The sequence below is a fragment of the Lactuca saligna genome, chromosome 5 (assembly GCF_052625555.1).
Source record: "Lactuca saligna cultivar CGN05327 chromosome 5, ASM5262555v1, whole genome shotgun sequence".
In the NCBI taxonomy this organism is placed as follows: domain Eukaryota; kingdom Viridiplantae; phylum Streptophyta; class Magnoliopsida; order Asterales; family Asteraceae; genus Lactuca; species Lactuca saligna.
The window spans coordinates 247,433,555-247,456,985 of NC_136421.1; the positions used below are offsets into that span (position 1 = coordinate 247,433,555).

A 23,431-nucleotide genomic window follows, 5' to 3' on the forward strand; every position below is an offset into this window, starting at 1 on the left:
AATTTTTTCCAATGATGCTCATTTCACAATTCCTAATCTTCACCGTTGGTGTAAGAACACAAGGTTCTTGCCACTACTAGAATATGTTAGATTCTAACATTTTATGTAATGATCATTTCGTAAATTCATAGCACAAAAGTCACCAAGACTTGACCAATGAAATTACTAAGTACTCTATCAGAAATTGTTACAAAACAATTCTACAGATTTGATGTCTCTCACTCAAAGTACATTCCTTTAAACATCTTTTTGGCATAAAATTTTCTAATCTAGACATAAAATCTTAATTTCCAACTACCAATGTGGAAACATTTCCATATTTTTCATATGACAACTCGTTCTTAATAGAATCTTATATATTCATAATAACGTCGGTATGGTCCATCCAACACTATACTTCCAACTACTCACAAGCAACAAATCCTTAGTGAACCTTAGATCGTCCTTTGATAGTTGTTTAATAATTTCAGTCAAAACCCGTTCTAGTCCCTTTTCCCTTTTAATGTGCTAAGCATTTGGAAAAAAAATTAGAACGATCAAACATTATAACATATGCAATCGATCCTATACCCGAAGCATATAGGATACGATTCATAACGTCTTAGATAAAGACGTGAAACTTTACCAGTCTTTTGCTATAATATTTCTAATTGTCATGTTCTCACAATTTTGATTATGAAAAGAGATGTCGTAATCATAACCAATTTTGAGAATGCAATTATCCTTTCAATATATAGAATTTCCTCATGTTGAACCATTCCAACACAACATTTATAAGTATTTGACTAAATTTGATTTAAATTCCACAATCTAAGCTTTTAGATTTGAAATGAAGTATAATATTCTCTCCCTTAAATATAGCAAAACAACTTTTCAACCCTTGCGACTTTGCAAAGTATAACTCTTGTTTTCTATAATTAACATTGCTAACTTGCAATACTTACCATAATAATCATGCTCCCACTAACATGATGATTATTTCCTTATTGGCATAACACTTATGCTCTCACTAGCTTTGACATGTATTCAGAAAACAGTCGAACTTTCAGAAAACAATGTTTATTGAATTCCTTAAGTTCATATTTCTAATACTAGATGCTTTGATAATCCTTTATCTAAGCTTCTTAAACTCATACATCCTTTCTTTAGAAAGCTTACATGTGTGTCTAAACAAATTCAGAACTTATGTTACTAAGTCCCAAATGTTTAGACGAATTTCCAAATCTCACAATTGAAACTATGAAGAGGGATACCGTAATCATAATCGAATTTGAGAATACAATTTACACAACTGCTGTCACACCCCCAAACCAAGGATGGCGGAAACGTCTGGGGGTGGAGGACTTCATGTATAGTATCATAACCACAAATTCAATAGTAATTTAAGCAAATACAATCAACATATATATAATTGAAAAAGTTACATCACTTGTATGAATTACATGTTTCAAAATCAATTACAATATGTTGACAAAATATGAAAGTTCGACGCTTTAACGTCCCATCCTCAAAAGCACTTGGTTGCTCGTTTAATGATTTCCTGAGAATACAAGTTGTTTGAAAAAGTGTTAACACAAAGGTTGGTGAGTTCATATGCTTTTGCTATAAAACCTAATAGAAGTCTTTCTCTTGTAAATGTCGCGTTTGTTTCAGAAAAATCCGATATTTTTCTTAAAATCTGTGTAATGTAGCCCTATAACCAAAGGCCAAAATGTGTAAGTAACCTTTCTTACTTAGTGGAAATGCTATGAGTTTAAATTGATATAAAAAGTGAATTTAAACCGACATAAAACCTATTTAGGTTTTATAATAATCTCGTAAACTTTATGTATTGTTATCTCCCTATGTGAGTCGCTATAATCATACTATGACTGAATGAACCTGCCACGACGTTTCTTAGGCGTCGCGAAACTGAAATGACATTTGTCACCCGTAGACCTGCAGGTCCCACTGTAGCTATCAGCAAGGTGTGGGGTGTCAAAACCAATATAGATCTATATACAAGTATCACGTTCTCCCTCCAGGAGACTCTGATTATAACTACCAGGAATTATATTCCGCACTCGGACGTACGGAAAGAAATTATCTCACAATTTAGGTTAACAAGTTTACGTGTAATGTGTGTGAGTGTAAACCCTTTTCTGTATGAATGTACCCTTTTTGTACGAGTGTGTTATGCAATGTACCATAAACTATACCTATTATAGTTTATCTAAAACATTTGTAATATGTAAGAACTCTTTTATGGAAATGCATTAGTGTTTTGAATCCATTAAACTATACATTTTATAGTTTAATATACGTGTTCTAAATGAATGAATAATCTTATCATGAATGACTTAGTTTCAGTTTATGATGATAAACTAACAAGGAAACACTTTCAATAATTAGAACTTATGATTATACACTTTGCTCAACATAATACAAAGTGTTATGATATTTATATGTTGTTAACTAACTTTAACCTTTCTGCACTGTTTTGGAAAAATCATATGAAGTCGAAAACTAGATGCGTAAATTATGAGAGTTCCTAAAATGTGTCTAGTTTACTCATAATTTTTATCATGATTTTTAATGACCTCCAACTTGGGTGAAAAAGTCCATAATCGCAGACTGGTCCGGATTGGTGTTTGAAATGATAGGCAGTTTTGTAAAAATCACCATAAATTGTAGAAAAATCATATGGAGATGTGCAAGTATTCATTTTAAAGCTAAGAACTTGAACTATTTTCACCTTATACAGTTTTTAAAACAAAAATGTTTAAGTTGCCCAAAACAGTCCGTGAATGGAGTTGAACTTTTCTGATGAAGGCTGTTAGAAAAGTTTAGTTATGTTCTTGGTGTTTTAACTTGTATCCCCCCCTAAAAACTTGAGAAAACATGAAAATGTAAGGGTATGAACTCACCTTGAGTGATTTCAGTAGATGGATGATGGAGAAAAGGAGTGTTCAACTCACGAACACTTGGGAAGATTGCTTGAAGATTCGAAGATCTAACACAAATATGATGGAGTTTGTGTAAGATATCTATGATTTGTGTAGAAGGAAGTGAAATAATCATATGGAGGATGGATTATACTTACCAAATGTGGAGGAAAAACTCAAGATCAGCCCTTGAATCTCGAATTCTAGAGAGAGGAAGTGAGAGAGAAAAGAGTTTGTTCTTTGTGGCGGAATGAGAGAAATGAGAGAAATGAGGAGAAAGGATGTTTTGTTCCAGCTCTAAAAATGTGGGAATGAGTGGTAATTGAGTGTAAGGGACATTGAAGTGACCTAGGTAAGGTGTGGATGTATGGCTGGTCATAGAGTGGGTGTGGGGGTGGTTGCTTGTGTTATAAGGTAAAGTAAAGTCAACACTCCACCTCAATTATTCACCCAGTATATTTTTATTATTTAAATTGGGATTTTTATGAAAATATGATTAAATTATGAATATTTAGGGTTTATCATTTTAAAATATGATTTTGGGTGAAAATCTCGCGTTAAAATAATTAAAAACGGGCTTAAAATGTTCAAAATATCAAAAATGGGCTAAAAGTGACAAAATTCCAAAATCTGGGCGAGGTTCGGTCTTCTGATGCTAGAACCGAGAGGAGAGAGAGGTAGAACCGAGAGGGGTAAGGAACTGAGAGGCTTCTCTCCTCAGCTGCTGAGTCTCGGTTGCTTAGGCTTTCGGTCCTAGGAGGACTTTCGGTTCCTAAGAGGACTTTCGGCCCTAAGAGGGGTTTCGGGTCCTAAAACCTATTTTACTCGTTTTCACTCCGTTTTAAGCCGTTTTTGACCCGGTTAAGGGTCGGGATGGCCCAAAAGACTATAAAAAGTCCAAGGAACTTATGAGAGAGATTTGGGAGAGATTTTGCATACTTGGAGAGATTTGGGAGAGATTTGACATTCTTGGAGAGATTCCTCATACAAAGAGATATTTGAGAGAGATTTAACATACTTGGAGAGATTTGGGAGAGATTTGACATTCTTGGAGAGATTCCTCATACAAAGAGATATTTGAGAGAGATTTCACATTCTTGGAGAGATTTGACATAGAGAGAGATAGAGTAAAAACGATTGAGAGAGGTTCCATGTGTGACAATTTTGAGTGTTTGGCTCCGCAACGCAAGGTTCTTGAGCCCCGTTAAGTCATGATTAAGGATCCTACACACTCCCGATGGGTATGCAACATGGTTTTATCAGTTTAGTTCATTGATTAGCACTAAGGCTCAGGAAATTTTAACATAAGAACTTTTCCCAAGTGATGTTTTCCCATTAATATAGCAAGTTATGCAGTAATTACATAACGCAACTCCTAATACACAAGGTTTAATCGAGTTGACCGGTTTGACTTGATGACTTGACTTGACTCTAGATTGACGATTGTCACAACTGCTATCTCCTTAAAATCTCTCTTAGTGAAAGCATTTTCTCATAATCATTTTCATGAAGGAGATAAACCTTTTGACACTTAGATTTTAAAGTGTATGTGTTCCTATCCATGTGAATTTGTCATAACAGCAATCACAAGACAATGTTTGTGACAAATCCAACTCATATGGATTGAACTTGTTCAATCTTGATTTCTCGCCTTATGGAAGCACGAATGCCCACCATTGCTTCCAGGTTGTTAAGAAGCTCACCCTTACCTTATCAATGTACTTTCCATTGATCATGGTGCTTGCCTTTATGCATTCAAATGAGAACTCATAGAACTCACATACATAGTTAACTCAAATGGAATGGCATAGAAAACAAAATTATGTTAACATGACAGGTTGTAAACCTCAAGTCATGTGCTAGTGATGATTAACTAGGTTTATTCTTGAATTTGTTCTTGAACCTTTTCAAGACATTTAAGACTCCCACTGACTCCTTAACATATAAGGTTCTCTTGTTAAGAAACATTTCTTGACAAAACAAATATTCAAGAGTTAGTGTAGCTTCTTATCAAGTTTAACACTTCACTCACTTGGTCCTAGTTGGTATTTGTCTTATCCAAGACATCACAACTTACCAATTTCAAATGTGCAAGAATGAGAAAACTTTTCCAAATTCCACATTTGATGAGTGTTATAAACCTACTTAAGACTTTTCACTCAAGTCAAAATCTTAACTCTAAGACTTGATATTGGAATGAAGTATGATTGACTTCTTGATTTAACCATTTCTACAATTCTTGATTCCTTTTCTTAGACATGCAATGGCACTAAGACTCACTTAGAGGATCAATTGAGACATGGTTCTTAATCATAGAGAAACTTTTATCTTTCTGCCTACTAGATTCTTCTTACTCGTTCTGCTATTGATTGAAACTCTTTCAATCAACTCAGAATTATACTCAATCTTATAAGTATAACCATATTTACTAAACTTTAGTAAATCATGACGAATATCTTTGTCACTCTTGTGGTAGACTTGATCAATGTACGACCTAGTGTACTCGATCTCCTAGTCCTTCAATTGACACTCTGTCAAAGAATTAGTCTAAATTTCCCAAATGTGAAAGTTTTTCATTCATCATACAATACACGTTGCATGATTCCAAGTTTCAATCCACTTGAAACTTGGGCGATGAGAAACTCTCCCTATTTGGTAAACTCTCGACACTTCCACAAATAACATAATTAAAAATCAAATCCATCATTGCTAATTATAGAAATACACAAACATCAATTTTTCATACACACCATTGTAAGGATAAATAAATAAGATAAAACTCAAAATTTATTTTATTGCGGAAAAACTTGTCCTTACAATGCAATTCAACTGAAAAATTATGATATTACATATTTCTTAGCAATCTACCCTAACTCTAAAGTAGCAGCTCAAAAATCCGATCTTTGAATCCATGCGATCGAAATCTATTTCTTCGTGATCAGATTCAACACGCTTCTTCCTTAAGTTTTCTTTCTTTTCTTCGATTCTACAAAACATCAAAACGTAATCTTATCACATCATGCATTAAGAACCAAAAATAGGAACTTATAGAGTTAGTTAATGGATTTTACCTGAAGTAGAGCCATACGTCTTGACTCTCCCATCTCTTAGATCTCTCAAGTAAACAAGGCAGATTCATCTCCAATGCCCCTTTTCTTGGCAATAAAAGCAAATGGAATCCTTTGGCACATTACATGGGACAATCTCATGCTCAGTCCTTTATGGACTTCCAATGTTTCCAGTGTCCACTAAATCTTGGGATTTTGACTCACCAGACAAATTTGCTTGAACAGCACGCCAAATCATTGTTGATTCAGCAACTATAAGCAAATAAGTGAGATCAATTAGGGTCATGTCGTGTTCCATCATATAGTACTCACTATATGATTCAAGAAGTGACTGAAGAACCCAATCACCAGCCAACTCACCTGAAATCTCGACACCCAACATTCTTAACCTGTCAATGTATGACTTTATCTCTAAGACATGTGCACACACATGTTTCCCATCTTCGTGTTTACTTGCCAAAAGGGCTTGAGTGAGTTTGAACTTTTCAGGCCTTTGAACTTGTGGGCCATGGAGAAAAATTGGAGGAAGTGAAGCACGACTCTCATTTCCTTGATCGTATCTTGGAACGTCATCTTCATTTGGAAAGCTTGTTCCAGAGGATTTGGGAAGACCATTGTAAGATTCAGACATCTACAAAACGGGAGAAAATTCAAGGTAAGTTGATTGAGTCCTTAATAAAACACTCAAATGAGTTATTAAGGCCAGGATCCAACACAATACTCTACAACTTACAAGAGGGATGCTGTAATCTAATTGCAGAATATTTGAAGGTAGGTAAATGACGATTTACCAATTTCCACCATGAAAAACGAAAAAAATTCAAGTTTTTAATGAATTGAAATTTCTAGATCTTTTGAGATTCATTGAACTTTTCAATGGCATGTTTAATCTCAATTATACCCTTCAAGTTTGCGACTGGGATGCCGAGGATCACAAACAAGGTGTGAATAACCATGCGAATCACGTGGTGCACTCAATGCTACTATCACCTAATCAATGTGCCGATTAGCCACACACGCTCCATTGATCTATGATAAACATCGAGCCCCCCTTCGCCACCAATGTCAATCCCAAATTAGTGTGTCGGTTAACCACACACGCTCCACTAACGTTTGACAAGGGTACGAAGTGTAATTCCATGGATTAGCATACAATTTCACATTTTACCTAAAGTAACTATAATTTGGGAATTTGAAAAAGCATGTAGTTACTTTGTACTTCATTATACTTATAATGGAAGGTTTCATCATATCCTACCCGTTCGGCTAACGACCCTCCACTAGTCAAGAGTGCGGTGGGTAAGAGTGGATACCCATCCAATCGCCATTTTATAGGCAATTTCCTTAAACACCTCTTATAGACCAACTTTGTGAATGAGGCCTACTAACGGTAAGACTGACTGTTTACTTATACATATATATAATATTAGACTTTTAATGTTATATATAGTATAGGGTGTATTTTACACTTTTAAAATACTAGGTGGTTTAATTTAGTAAATTATACTTATAATTTAATTAAATGTAAACCAAAACTTTATGGGTTTATTAAATCTCTTTTAATTATACACTTTAATTAATTAATAAAATCACAAGGGTGTAAATTGAACTTTTTCAAATTACTTGGGTTTTAGAATTTAAAATTTCATAGTAAGACTTTTAATCAAATTTTAAATTCCAAAACTTAACGACAAGTTTTGAAACTTTTCAAAACATTAGGGTTTAACTATTTAAATTTCAAAACCAAAACATTTAAGTTCAAATTTAAACTATGAAACCTAAAGGGGGAAATTGAAACTTATTCACAAGATAATTCAAATCAAATTACAAATAATCAATATTTATCTAATAAAACAAAAGATTATCTAAATTTTGACAATTATCTTATATTTTGGCAAGGATGATCTCCAAATATTGATAAAAATCGGATTTTATTAATAAAAAACGTTTTAGGTAATTATCCACAGCCAAAACATGTCAAAATCCCGCAATCAGCATTCTGTGTCTCTGACTCGTCGGGTTAGGCTTGGACTCGTCGAGTTCATTATGGATTCGGCAAAACAAATGTCGGAGAGTGCACGTTACACCATCAAGCCTTGCCCTTACCCTTAGGCTCCGATGTACATGAAACAAATCAACAAACTGTAAGCTAATGTTTAGTGAGTTCCCCAGAGCATACCCCACACACAATCCACATAATCACATATCATATTAGCCATAAAGCTACATATACCACACAAGCCATGCATATAACATATAGGGATGCAGTGGGATTTTCCCTAGGGTCTTACTCCAGGATGCCATGGGCTCCCCACATGGTCTTACACCTAATTGCCATGGGCTCTCCCATGGTCTTTAATAGGAAAGTCATGGGCTTTCCACATGGTCTTACACCTAAGTGCCATGGGCTCTCCCATGGTCTTTAATAGGAAAGTCATGGGCTTTCCACATGGTCTTACATCGTGTTGCCAAGGGCTTTCCCATGGTCTTTAGTAGGAAAGTCATAGGCTCTCCACATGGTCTTACATCCAAGTGTCATGGTCTTCTTTACAAGCATACCACATATACAACTAGCATACAATCCTAGCACATAACCAACTACCATGTTTTATAATATAACTTTAGCTAGAGTACCACATAAAATGGGATGGTGAAGAGACTCACCTCTCATGAATGTTGAACTGACAAGCTAAAATCGGATAAATCCCACATGCTGCTCCAACTCAACAACCTATAATCATCATGTAATTGACTTATCACAATCCCGAATTACCATAATCATCACCAAAGTCAACCCTAGTTAACCATGGTCAAAGTCAAGGTCAACATTCAATGTTGACCTCTACTCATCGAGTGCATCTTAGCAACTCTTTGAGTTCCTCCCGAGTCCATTCCACTGAATCCCATGTCAACTCGCCGAGTCACCTAAGTGACTCGTTGAGTTCATCAAATGTACAAAAAACTAAAAGTTCATGCAATCCCAAAACCTTAATCCTTCACTTCACTCATTCTGAATCTCGTAATCGGGTAAACCCTACCCGACTCGTTGTGTCAACTAAGGGACTCGACGAGTTCCTTCAGTCCCTTTTATGTTCAGCCCTTTTTAGTGGGATCTAAGGTCCCAAACTTCAGATCCAACGTCCCCTAGTGCCTTTACCACGTAAAGTTGCAACCTTTATGTGCATGCAAGGCCTCACAAGGCTAAAACATCAAACTAAGATTCCTATAAGGTTTTAGTGCATAGAAAGGGCCTAAGCTAGATAAAGTGACCAACTTTATGTCATTGGGGACCTAGAGAGGTCCAGATATGGAACCATATCCTTGTGATAAGTCCAACTCCGAGTAGGACTCCATTTTGCACCAAAAATGGTCATTTACTTCAAAGAAAAGGGATCTAAACAACTAAACATCAAGGTAATGATTTTATACTTCCAAATGGTTGCCAGTACATAGTAGATGTCGGATCTACTGCTTCTCTCCTTGCTCCTTATTCTTCAAGCTCCAAAATCCTTCACAACCACACCAAAATTACTCACAAAAGCTCTATCTCACACACACACACACACACACTCAAGGGTATGCAAGGTTCAACTAGGGTTTTCTTTAGCTAATGAAGTGGTAAGGGAGGCCACAAGAGGCGGGTTATGTCCTTTAAATAGGGTGCAAACCCTGAAATTAGGGTTTTCCTTTACAATGCCTACTTGTCGAGTCGGGGTCTTCCGACTCGTCGAGTAGGATTTAAAATCCACGTCCTCATAATGACTTCTACTCGACGAGTTGGAGCTCCCCAACTCGCCGAGTCCATGCACAAAACCCTGGATTTGATAAATTAAATAATACCTGGAACATGTGTTACAGTTTGGATCTTGGTTTTGGGCTAAGTTAGGAAATGGTAAAATGGACTTTTACCATGAGTATTGGGCAGTCGACTAGGCTTCTCGCTTTAGGTTGAGGACCAATTATTTATTGGGTGTTATTTGATGTTGTTAGCACGGGGATTTTCTGGATCGATAGTCCAAGCTTTTGGTTTGTGTTATTTAGCAGCTTAAGCTGAGTCTTCTCCCGATGCTCGTGAGTCGAAGGCACCAATGTCGGCTCACTAAATTATGTATGTAGGATGCTAGCTATCTTTGTGACTCTTGCATGCTTTGTATGAATTAGTGTGGTAGAATAGATGTATCTTTGATGACCAGTTGAGTCTAGATGTTATTATTGTGTTATGTTGTTTATATGTGATTGATACTGCTGATAGTCTCTAGGGTCCACTAGGACTGCGGATAGTCCCCAAGGTTGCTGATAACCCATAGTTGTGTATTTGTAATGTGTTGTGTGTAACACCCCCTCTGGCACGTATCACAATATTGTCCGCTTTGGGCCACTCGGCACGAGGACTTCCCAGGGGGTCACCCATCCCGGTACTACTCCCGCCCGAGCACGCTTAACTGCAGAGTTCTTATGTGATCTGCTGCCCTCACGACTTTAAAATGCGTTGTGTTAGGGAAGGTATCCACACCCCTTATAGGGAATGCTTAGTTCTCATTCCCAGCCGATGTGGGATCAGATCTAACCCACTTTCACCCCCCATTATAGGGTTCGACGTCCCTGTCGAACACATCGACCCGTGCCCTAGCTCTGATACCATTTGTAACACCCCCCTCTGGCACGTATCACAATATTGTCCGCTTTGGGCCACTCGACACGAGGACTTCCCAGGGGGTCACCCATCCCGGTACTACTCCCGCCCGAGCACGCTTAACTGCAAAGTTCTTAAGGGGTGAAAGTGGGTTAGATCTGATCCCACATCGACTGGGAAGGAGAACTAAGCATTCCTTATAAGGGGTATGGATACCTTCCTTATCACAACGCGTTTTAAAGCCATGAGGTCAGCAGATCCCATAAGAACTCTGTAGTTAAGCGTGCTCGGGCGGGAGTAGTACTAGGATGGGTGACCCCCTGGGAAGTCCTCGTGCCGAGTGGCCCAAAACGGACAATATTGTGATACATGCCATAGGGGGATGTTACAAATGGTATCAGAGCTAGGGCACGGGTCGATGTGTTCGACAGGGACGTCGAACCCTATAATGGGGGGGGGGGGTGAAAGTGGTTTAGATCTGATCCGACATGGGTGACCCCCTGGGAAGTCCTCGTGCCGAGTGGCCCAAAACGGACAATATTGTGATACATGCCATAGGGGGATGTTACAAATGGTATCAGAGCTAGGGCACGGGTCGATGTGTTCGACAGGGACGTCGAACCCTATAATGGGGGGGGGGGGGGGGGGGTGAAAGTGGTTTAGATCTGATCCGACATCGCCTGGGAAGGAGAACTAAGCATTCCTTATAAGGGGTGTGTATACCTTCCCTAACACAACGCGTTTTAAAGCCGTGAGGGCAGCAGATCCCACAAGAACTCTGCAGTTAAGCGTGCTCGGGCGGGAGTAGTACCGGGATGGGTGACCCCCCGGGAAGTCCTCGTGCCGAGTGGCCCAAAGCGGACAATATTGTGATACGTGCCAGAGTTCTTATGGGATCTGCTGCCCTCACGGCCCGGGATGGGTGACCCCCTGGGAAGTCCTCGTGCCGAGTGGCCCAAAGCGGACAATATTGTGATACGTGCCAGAGTTCTTATGGGATCTGCTGCCCGGCCCGGGATGGGTGACCCCCTGGGAAGTCCTCGTGCCGAGTGGCCCAAAGCGGACAATATTGTGATACGTGCCAGAGTTCTTATGGGATCTGCTGCCCTCATGGCTTTCAAACGCGTTGTGATAGGGAAGGTATCCACACCCCTAATAAGGAATGCTTAGTTCTCCTTTCCAACCGATGTGGGATCAGATCTAACCCACTTTCACCCCCCATATAGGGTTCGACGTTCCCGTCGAACACATCGACACGTGCCCTAGCTCTGATACCATTTGTAACATCCCCCTCTAGCACGTATCACAATATTATCCGCTTTGGGCCACTCGGCACGAGGACTTCCCAGGGGGTCACCCATCCCGGTACTACTCCCGCTCGAGCACGCTTAACTGCAGAGTTCTTATGGGATCTGCTGCCCTCACGGCTTTAAAACGCGTTGTTATAGGGAAGGTATCCACACCCCTTATAAGGAATGCTTAGTTCTCCTTTCCAGCCGATGTGGGATCAGATCTAACCCACTTTCACCCCCCATTATAGGGTTCGACGTCCCTGTCGAACACATCGACCCGTGCCCTAGCTCTGATACCATTTGTAACATCCCCCTCTGGCACGTATCACAATATTGTCCCCTTTAGGCCACTCGGCACGAGGACTTCCCAGGGGGTCACCCATCCTGGTAGTACTCCCGCCCGAGCACGCTTAACTGCAGAGTTCTTATGGGATCTGCTGCCCTCACGGCTTTAAAACGCGTTGTTATAGGGAAGGTATCCACACCCCTTATAAGGAATGCTTAGTTCTCCTTTCCAGCCGATGTGGGATCAGATCTAACCCACTTTTTTGTAACATCCCCTCTGGCACGTATCACAATATTGTCCGCTTTGGGCCACTCGGCACGAGGACTTCCCAGGGGGTCACCCATCCTGGTACTACTCCCGCCCGAGCACGCTTAACTGCAGAGTTCTTATGGGATCTGCTGCCCTCACAACTTTAAAACGCGTTGTGTTAGGGAAGGTATCCACACCCCCTATAAGGAATGCTTAGTTCTCCTTCCCAGCCGATGTGGGATCAGATCTAACCCACTTTCACCCCCCATTATAGGGTTCGACGTCCCTGTCGAACACATCGACCCGTGCCCTAGCTCTGATACCATTTGTAACACCCCCCTCTGGCACGTATCACAATATTGTCCGCTTTGGGCCACTCGGCACGAGGACTTCCCAGGGGGTCACCCATCCTGGTACTACTCCCGCCCGAGCACGCTTAACTACAGAGTTCTTATGGGATCTGCTGCCCTCACGGCTTTAAAACGCGCTGTGTTAGGGAAGGTATCCACACCCCCTATAAGGAATGCTTAGTTCTCCTTCCCAGCCGATGTGGGATCAAATCTAACCCACTTTCAAATTTGTAACACCCCCCTCTGGCACGTATCACAATATTGTCCGCTTTGGGCCACTCGGCACGAGGACTTCCCAGGGGTCACCCATCCCGGTACTACTCCCGCCCGAGCACGCTTAACTGCAGAGTTCTTATGGGATCTGCTGCCCTCACGGCTTTAAAACGCGTTGTGACAAGGAAGGTATCCACACCCCTTTATAAGGAAATGTTTCGTTCTCCTTCCAAGCCGATGTAGGATCAGGTGCAACCCACCTTCACCCCCCATTATAGGGTTCGACGTCCCTGTCGAACACATCGACCCGTGCCCTAGCTCTGATACCATTTGTAACACCCCCCTCTGGCACGTATCACAATATTGTCCGCTTTGGGCCACTCGACACGAGGACTTCCCAGGGGGTCACCCATCCCGGTACTACTCCCGCTCGAGCACACTTAACTGCAGAGTTCTTATGGGATCTGCTGCCCTCACGGCTTTAAAACGCATTGTGACAAGGAAGGTATCCACTCCCCTTTATAAGGAAATGTTTCGTTCTCCTTCCAAGTCGATGTAGGATCAGGTGCAACCCACCTTCACCCACCTTCGTTTTGTTATCTGATGTGTTAAAATGTTATGTGATTTTCTTGTATGGTGACTTGGGAAACTGCGGGACAATACTTGGGACGAGTATGAGTAGGTGTGAATGGTAGTAGAGGCCTATACTACCGGAAGCACAAGACTCACACTTGGATCAGGGAAAGTCACAAGGTTACCAAGAAGCTAGTAACTGATTCTGTTTTTTTTTCAAGTATGTCATTACCATCGTTTCGATAATGACTAAAAAGATTGTTAATTTCCGATCCTAGTGGTCGTACCGAATTGAGTCCGACTACGATGAGTATGTTGCGTGGTTCAGGGAACCAAGTTCGATGTAGCGTCTGACTTAAACCAAACAATTGAAATCAAAGCGATCAATAGAAGTAGCGCGTTCGTTGTTAAAGAAGTTGGTAGCCAGAAACGCTACATGTTAAAGTGTGATTATATCACATTAGAACATGAAGGAATACATAGTCTATTTTAGAATTTAACTCTAAGAGACCTAAGTCTAAACGTGCATCACATGATGATAGATCATAATTTGAAGTCTAGCCTGAGGTAGAGAGCAGGTGCACGATCGAGTACTGCTTACAGTCAATGAGTCTAAGAGATAGACTTGAAGGAATATAGAAGTTATAATTATTACCTAGGATGAAGAGACAACGTATGGAGTCATTATACGAGCCCTGTTTCGTTGATGATTCCAGGATGTAATCATCCTAAGGGGGAGATAATTGTAACGCCCGCAGATCCGGGCTAGTCAATTTAGAGGCAATAGGGGTCGATAACGAATTTTCGACAAAAAGATTATTTAAAATAAATAATCTTAACCAAGTTGTAGAATATGTCACAAGGTTTCCGTACATATAAAGAACGCCGAAATCCGAGTTATAACGAAGAAGTTATGACCCGTCGAAGTTTCGCATCGGAACCGGCACGACGCCGGGAAGCGTAAATAGTAAATTTATGATAGAGAGAGATTTAGCCTTAGCTCTCTAAACAAAAGTCGTAGAATATGTTAAACTAAGAACATCGATAAAAAAACGCCCAAATCTGACTTCGTATGAAGAAGTTATGATTTTTCGAAGTTTCGGATTAGCGGTGTACAGCCCGAAATTCGAATTTTAGATCGATTGATTTTTAGCCGACACAACCTAAACAAGAATCGAAGATCTCGTTATTAGTAACATAACGATAAAAAGACAAACGAAAATGGACATCGGATAAAGAAGTTATGAGATTTTAACGGACCAATCTTGTCCCGGCCTGTTAAAAATATAACTTTAAAAATAAAGTCAAAATTAGCCGACGGAGTCTAAACGAAAGTTGTAGAGTACGTCTCCACCTACTCGTGGATATAAAGAACGTCAAAAACGGAGTTCGTATGAACGAGTTACAAATTATAATAGCATATTTACGTATTAAAATAAAGTATAAATCATGTATACGTACACATATATATACATATGTATATATCATTAGAAAGGTATCGACGATGCAGTCATTCTAAGACTAATGTTGAGTTCTTTTGACATTAGCTTAGTACAAATATCATTAAATCCATTTAAAATAGTATTATAGAGGGGTGTTTAGTTGTTTATATAACTAAAAGGTCATTAAGTAATTATGGAGAGTAGTTTTTGAAAATTCAATTAGTATAAATAAGAGCCTTGGGCTCTCATATTTCTTGCACCCATTCTCTTGATGCAAGAGTCTTTCTCTCCTTATCCCCCGAGCATTTCGGTCCCTCGTGATTCGACTTCTCTTTCTGTAGTTTTAGTATAGTAAGGTGAGCGCTGCACGAATCTTTCTTAGAAAGATTCAGCGACGAAGTTCTGCCCTTGCAGAGCCCGACTCCTAGCTAAAATCCCCTTGAAAGTAAGTTATGCTTATCCTATTTTAAATATAGTTTATATTTAAAATTATTATTGTTATTATAAATTTATAATAAATATTTGAGCTATTATTATGACTTATATAAGTGTCGTTATAATATCTTTTAACTACTCACGGTACGGGGAATCTGGTTTAAAGGGCCGCATAGGGTTGTTGGATTTCAGAAGTGCTATACGCCAAAATGGTCCTGCCATCCGGTGTTTTATGTCTGGCCCCTGTCTGTACATAGTAGTTGGAAAGTATTGTTTAAACGCTTATATAATAATAATAATAATAATAATAATAATAATAATAATAATAAGACTAATAATTAGTCATGGTAATATTAGACTAAAATCTAGTGGTGATAATACTAGGTTTCGTCAAAGGAAATTATTTTAAAGTAAACGAAGCGTTGTCCGAGTACCGAGTCACCACCTTCTCAGGTGAGTGCATAGTCCCTTTCATCTTACACATAGATATGAAGTATTTTAATATAAATTACGTGCTATGTGTGCATATTGTCTGAATACTTGCTGTCTATGCTGAGTGAAAGATTTTATACATGTTTTAAATGATTTAAACTATATATGTATTTTATATCTACGAAAATGTTGGGGTAAAACATAGGTAGATATAATAGATAAAATATGAGTTGGATGATGAGTTGAGATGTGATATAGACTATAAGGTGTGGGTGAGAGGTGTACGATGTGAGAAGCCTTTTTCCCAAACGATGTCCCTGTCATTCAGTAGAGTATGGATGACAACCACGGACTATCCTAGATAGTCCAGTGGAACACTATCAGGCTCGCAACCTGTAGGTGTTGTGAACGATGTGTTCACCCGGTGTACTCTAAACCTTGGTGATCATGCAGACTTGATACCTAGACCCCGGTGATCATGCAGACTTGGGGCCGAAACCTTGGCGACTATGCAGACTTAGTGCCTATTGTATAAATTCTGGCGACTATGCAGACTTAGTGCCTAAACCCCGGTGACGATGGACTTCGTGCCGATTCCTTAGGATGATCCTTAGGAATGTATGAACGAGGAATAGTTGATTCTTAGGGTAGATCCTTAAGAATAAAGCAGATAATAGGGATGGGTGACCCCCTGGGAAGTCCTCGTGCCGACTGGCCCAAAGCGGACAATATTGTGATACGTGCCAGAGGAGATGTTACAAATGATATCAGAGCTAGGGCACGGGTCGATGTGTTCGACGGGGACGTCGAACCCTATAATGGGGGGTGAAAGTAGGTTAGATCTGATCCCACATCGGCTGGGAAGGAGAACTAAGCATTCCTTATAGGGGGTGTGGATACCTTCCCTAACACAACGCGTTTTAAAGCCGTGAGGGCAGCAGATCCCATAAGAACTCTGCAGTTAAGCGTGCTCGGGCGGGAGTAGTACCAGGATGGGTGACCCCCTGGGAAGTCCTCGTGCCGAGTGGCCCAAAGCGGACAATATTGTGATACGTGCCAGAGGGGGGTGTTACAAATGGTATCAGAGCTAGGGCACGGGCGGGATCAGATCTAACCCACATCGGCTGGGAAGGAGAACTGAGCATTCCTTATAAGGGGTGTGGATACCTTCCCTAACAGAACGCGTTTTAAAGCCTGTCGAACACATCGACCCGTGCCCTAGCTCTGATACCATTTCTAACATCCCCCTCTGGCACGTATCACAATATTGTCCACTTTGGGCCACTCGGCACGAGGACTTCCCAGGGGGTCACCCATCCCGGTACAACTCCCGCCCGAGCACACTTAACTGCAGAGTTCTTATGGGATCTGCTGCCCTCACGGCTTTAAAACGCGTTGTGTTAGGGAAAGTATCCACACCCCTTATAAGGAATGTTTAGTTCTCCTTCCTAGCCGATGTGGGATCATATCTAACCCACTTATTTGTAACACCCCCCTCTGGCACGTATCACAATATTGTCCGCTTTGGGCCACTCGGCACGAGGACTTCCCAGGGGTCACCCATCCCGGTACTACTCCCGCCCGAGCACGCTTAACTGCAGAGTTCTTATGGGATCTGCTGCCCTCACGGTTTTAAAACACGTTGTGATAGGGAAGGTATCCACACCCCTTATAAGGAATGCTTAGTTCTCCTTCCCAACCGATGTGGGATCAGATCTAACCCACTTTCACCCCTCATTATAAGGGGTGTGGATACCTTCCCTATCACAACGCGTTTTAAAGCCGTGAGGGCAGCAGATCCCATAAGAACTCTGCAGTTAAGCGTGCGCGGGCGGGAGTAGTATCGGGATGGGAGTAGTACCATTTGTAACATCCCCCTCTAGCACGTATCACAATATTGTCCGCTTTGGGCCACTCGGCACGAGGACTTCCCAGGGGGTCACCCATCCCGGTACTACTCCCGCTCGAGCACGCTTAACTGCAGAGTTCTTATGGGATCTGCTGCCCTCACGGCTTTAAAACGCGTTGTGATAGGGAAGGTATCCACACAAGAACTCTGCAGTTAAGCGTGCTCGGGCGGGAGTAGTACCGGGATGGGTGACCCCCTGGGAAGTCCTCGTGCCGAGTGGCCCAAAGCGGATAATATTGTGATACGTGCCAGAGGGGGTGTGTTACATTGTGTGTGGTGTTTTGGGGAACCCACTAAGATTTGTGCTTACGGTTTGCAGTTTACATGTTTCAGGTTTTTCTTATATTAAAGGAGAGGCACAGCTCGATTGCATCGCATCCATGGGGGAGTTGTCTACCTGATAACTTTTAATGATACTCTGATAAATGTTTAAGATTCTTACAGTTGTCAACTATAATATATATATATATATATATATATATATATATATATATATATATATATATATATATATATATATATATATAAAGTTTTAATAAAAAATTTTGGGTTTGTAATTTGGGGTGTTACAATGGTCAAGGTCAAAAAATCAACTATTCAAGGAGGTCCACTTATACTTAGTACGCCATGCGTACTCAGTTGGTACGCCCATTGTACTATAAATTTTGACTAGCTCATGGGGTGTTGACCCAGTACGCATTGCGTACCAGAAGGTACGCCCCGCGTATGATGCCAACTCTTATTCCATCAAGAAAAGTCTTAAACATGTAAGCCAAATCGTCCAATGCTCAGAACAAGTTCCAAATTATGCCTTAACCCATAAAGTCGATAACTTTGAGCTTTGGCATGGCTTAGTGGGTCCCAAATCCAAGACGTATCTTTACAACTTCAACAAGGAGCTAATACACATGCATGGGTAGATATCAACCACCAAGATTACATTTTTATGCATTTAGGACTCCTAAAATATCCATATCTAAAGACCAAACTTCTGGAGCAACTCTTTCTCATAGGGACAAACCAAAGGGACCAAATTATGCCACAAATCACTCCAAACTAGATCTACTCAAGGAGATGTCAAGACAAGAGCTTTTTACCTTCAATGGATTGAAAAAAGGTGTAACTTCTGGATCTCCAAGCTTCACTCCAAATGATGATTCTTCAATAACCTTCAATATCTTTAAAATGCACAAGAACACACCAAGATTCCTCACAAGAGCTTAAGAACTCAAAGATGGTGGCTAGGGGTCGAGATTAGGGTTTAGGAGGTATGGAGGCTGATAAAAGGCAACATCCTAAGAACATACTAAGCTTAAATAGGGGTAAGACCCTAAAAATGAGGGTTTCTAGCTGAAGTGAGTACGCCCTACATACTCTTGAGTACGCCCAACGTACTCAAATGGCATACATGATCATATCTTCCACTACGCAAATAAGATAAATGACTTTTGAATGTAAAACATTGGTATTTGTCATGAATAAATGAAATGTTGTTGTATAAAAATGAAAAATTTTGTTATGAAAATCGGGACGTTACAGAAATTGACCCAAGAGCCCGCGAATCCATATACTTCAATGAGTTATGTGGGTGAGGTTGGGTTGATGTTTCCAACCCATTACCCGCCAACCCATATATTATATGGATTGGGTTGGGTCAATGTATTCTAACACACCAACCCAAACTCAACCCAATTGTGAGGCCTAATCACGGTGACCTATTAGAGGTTGCGGTGGAACGTGAATTGGTTGGCCTACTTTGATAAAATTGGTATTGGGATTTATGGGAATATCTTTATGCGAGTGTCGATTAAAGTTTGCAATATCTTAGAATCTTTGAGATCTTTTTTTTTTTGGGTTCTAATGATCAAAGATAAGAACATTTACGACTTCTAAGAAAAAAAAATATGTTTTAGCATCAATAGTCTTGCGACTTTCAATGGGGCTCTATTACAAACTTGGAGACGAAGGTCCATTCAAAATCCACAACATTTGTTGGTAAACGTATAAAAACGATTCATCAAAGTTCTCGAGGCATGAGATTGATGTGGGATATGATTAAAATTATTGGAGTGTGGGCGAAAATTTTAGGATTTGTAAACCAATTACACGAGAAAAAAAATTATCGTGCATTCAACTTTGAAGAAAAAAGTGGGGGATAGATTAACAATATAATTTTTGGAGGAGGTTGGGACCGGGGGATAAACCATTAATGATTTCATTTCCTAGAATATTTCAGCTTGAACGACATAAAACTGTTTGGTTTTCGACAGGCGAGACAATGAAATGTGGGTTTAGAACTAGTGCCAAGATCTAATGGGTAGGCTCGAGATGGATCAATTATCGACTCTTTGACAGTGTTGGAGTCGGGGCTTGCTTCCCTCAATAGCATATGTGGTTGTGGATATTGATAACTCTGACGGTTAGTACCATGAGGTTTTATAGAGAACGTTACTCTACCTAATGGTTATTTCATGACGAGATGGAACAAGTTTGTTTCGAAGAAAGTAAATATTCTCAAATGGGGATATTGTTGGATCGAATTTCATCTAGACAAAATTTGGTGATTAAAGGTGTTGAACTGTTGATCTCTCATTTACTATATGGTCGATATGTAACAATCACTTGGAGGAAGTTGATTGCATCTTGTATTGATCTCTCGTTTACTCTATGATCAATACGTAACAATCATTGGGATGAAGTTGATCGCATTTTCTTGGAATGTGAAGTGGTGACTCAATTATTGGAGAAAATTGTTCGTTGGTATGACTTGAGTTTTCTTGCTTGTGATCGGAAAAGTGATTTTGTTGTTTGGCTAAAAATGTTGCTCTTTCTTCTAATAAACATGTGGTGTTGGATGCCATTCTGGAGTATTTGGAAATTCAGGAACTTGTTCGGGTGAGCTATTAGAGGCCAGAAACTAAAAGTAGGTTGGGTTCTATAGATTCAAAATCCTACCCTCACTATCTTTTTGTAATCGTTATTTTTTCCCAATATCTTATTATCTTGCTAGCTATAAAATACAATCGTTTATACAGGTTATTTGCATAAAAACACAAACTATAAGGGGTAAGTTGGTATAACCTTAGTTTTTGGGGTTTAAACTTTAAACACAGTTTTCTTCGCCGGCGACATTGAAGCCGCCGCAGCAGAAGAACACCAGATGCTTAACAGTTACACCCTTCACAAAATCTCGCTTCGCCCTCTCTTTGCACATGAGAGAAAGCTTCCGGCGTCACGTCATGAAACCCTGCAAGTCTTTTGATCTCATAGTATTAAAACACCTCAATTCGACCACCAGTTTCGGCACTACTCAAGGTCAGTACGCCTTCCCCTTCTCTACACTTTCTATCTGTCAAACCAAATCTCCGATCGCTAAAACAACACACATCCCACCTGTAACCCCGCAGTCTCTTCAGAAATCTATCTCTTCTTCTCAGTGGCATTTCATCGAACAGATATCAGGCACCCTTACACCCACCACAATCTCCACCGCCCTCTACAGCCTCCGCACATCTCCCACCCTCGTCCTTCAATTCACCGAGTATCTTAACCCAAATAATACAGATATCGAATGCTATTGTCTATCAATCGCCATTATCTGTCAGCTCCCCTCACCTAAATCATCTTTACAATTTATCAAAACTTTAATCAGTTCTCGTAGGTTTAGCTATAACGATGTCTTTAACGGGTTAGTTGCCGCCCGTGAAAGGCTAGGCATATCGAGTACGATAGTCTTTGATTTGTGGATCAAGGGCTTCTGTGAATTGAAGAGAGCTGATGAGGCGTTCAAGTGCTTTTACTTGATGAAACATAAAGGGATATTGCCAAAGATTGAAACTTGTAACAACATGCTAAGCTTGTTTATTAGATCAAACCATACACATTCTACATGGGTTTTGTTTGCTGAGATGTTCAGATTGAAGATTAATCCGACTGTGTACACTTATAACATAATGGTTAACCTGTTGTGTAAAGAAGGGAAGACAAAGAAGGCAAAGGAGTTCATTGCAAACATGGAAACCTTAGGGTTGAAACCAAATGTGGTTACTTATAACACAATAATCAACGGGTATTGTGCAAAAAAGGATCTTGATGGTGCTAAGAGGGTATTCAACAGGATGAAAGCTAAAGGCATTCAGCCAGACACATATAGTTATGGAGCACTTGTAAGCTGTATGTGTAAAGAAGAAAGATTCAATGATGCATCTAAACTTATGAGTAAAATGGAGGAAATCGGTTTAGTGCCAACTGCAATAACGTACAACACATTGATAGATGCATATTGCAATAAAGAGAATCTTGAAATGGCATTTCATTATAAAGATGAAATGGTGAAAAAGGGCATACAACCATCTGTATCTACATACAATTCATTGATTCTTGCATTGGTGTTTGAAGGTAAAGAGTCAGAAGCCGAAGATATAATGGAAGAAATGAGAATTGAAAAATTAATCCCAGATGTGATCACTTACAACATATTGATCAATGGATATTGTAGATCTGGGAATGCACAAAAGGCTTTTGCTCTCCATGATGAGATGATAACAAAAGGTATAAACCCAACACATGTGACCTACACTTCTCTTATAAAAGTATTAAACAAACGAAACAGAATGACAGAAGCAGATAATTTATTTTCCAAGATTATCGAGAGAGGCGTTTTACCAGATGTTATGATGTTTAATTCATTGATTGATGGACATTGTGCTAATAAAAACATGGAAAGAGCTGTTTTTTATTTAAAGGAAATGGATAGGGTGAAAGTTTGTCCTGATGAAGTGACCTACAATACTTTAATGCAAGGGCATTGTAGGGAGGGAAGAGTTGAAGAAGCTATTAGGGTTTTTGAGGAAATGAAGAAAAGAGGGATTGAGGGAGATTATATTAGTTTTAATACTCTTATTAGTGGGTATAGTAGGAGAGGTGATATGAAGGAGGCATTAAAGATTAGGGATGATATGGTAAGTAAAGGTTTTAATCCCACATTGTTAACCTACACTTCTCTTATTCAAGGATTATGTAAAAATAATGAGGGACATCATGCAGAAAAGCTTTATAAAGAAATGGTTAGTAAAGGTATTACCCCTGATGATAATACCATTGTTTCTTTGATTGAAGGGATGGAAAGTGTTGATAAGTTTCTTGAAAATGATCTTTGATTGTATTTGACATGTAGTCTCTATCTTGTTTAATGATTTTTCTCATTGTGCTTTTTACTTAACATGGTTGTTGGTTCCTTTTTTTTTAAGGTGTCCTTGTTTAAGAAGTGTCGCAATCACTTTTAAGAAGATTTTATTTGAAACTCTTTAGTCATTCAAGAAGAGAAGGATCACATGCTATTTTGCTACAAGACATACACTTGAATTGATGGATATCTGTCATGGGTTTGGGAATATTTCGTTACACATTTCCATATGATCAGATCAACCTTTTGCATCCTTAACATATTCATCATTTGCTTCTGACTGGTTATTGTCACCTTCCTTATTTGGCCTAACATGCATGTCAACATAATAATATATTAAATTAGTGTATGTGATACACTCATACCTACCTTCTTCCCATCCTCAACCTTATCCCTTATTTGACCCAACTTGCATGCTAACATACTAATGCGTTAAATGG

The 23,431-nt window shown here is 39.7% G+C and overlaps 1 protein-coding gene across 1 annotated transcript; it reads left to right on the forward strand.

Annotated features, from left to right (window-relative positions):
• Positions 1 to 20,790: 20,790 nt before the first annotated feature.
• LOC145047272 (Pentatricopeptide repeat (PPR) superfamily protein) lies at positions 20,791 to 23,386 on the forward strand. Its single transcript, XM_078995523.1, has one exon. The coding sequence runs from the start codon at positions 21,019 to 21,021 to the stop codon at positions 22,963 to 22,965; it is 1,947 nt and encodes a 648-aa protein (XP_078851649.1). The 5' UTR covers positions 20,791 to 21,018; the 3' UTR covers positions 22,966 to 23,386.
• Positions 23,387 to 23,431: the final 45 nt, after the last annotated feature.

Excerpts from the sequence above, each read along its gene's own strand:
- LOC145047272 (XM_078995523.1), top strand. The coding sequence starts at position 21,019 with ATGAGAGAAAGCTTCCGGCGTCACGTCATGAAACCCTGCAAGTCTTTT.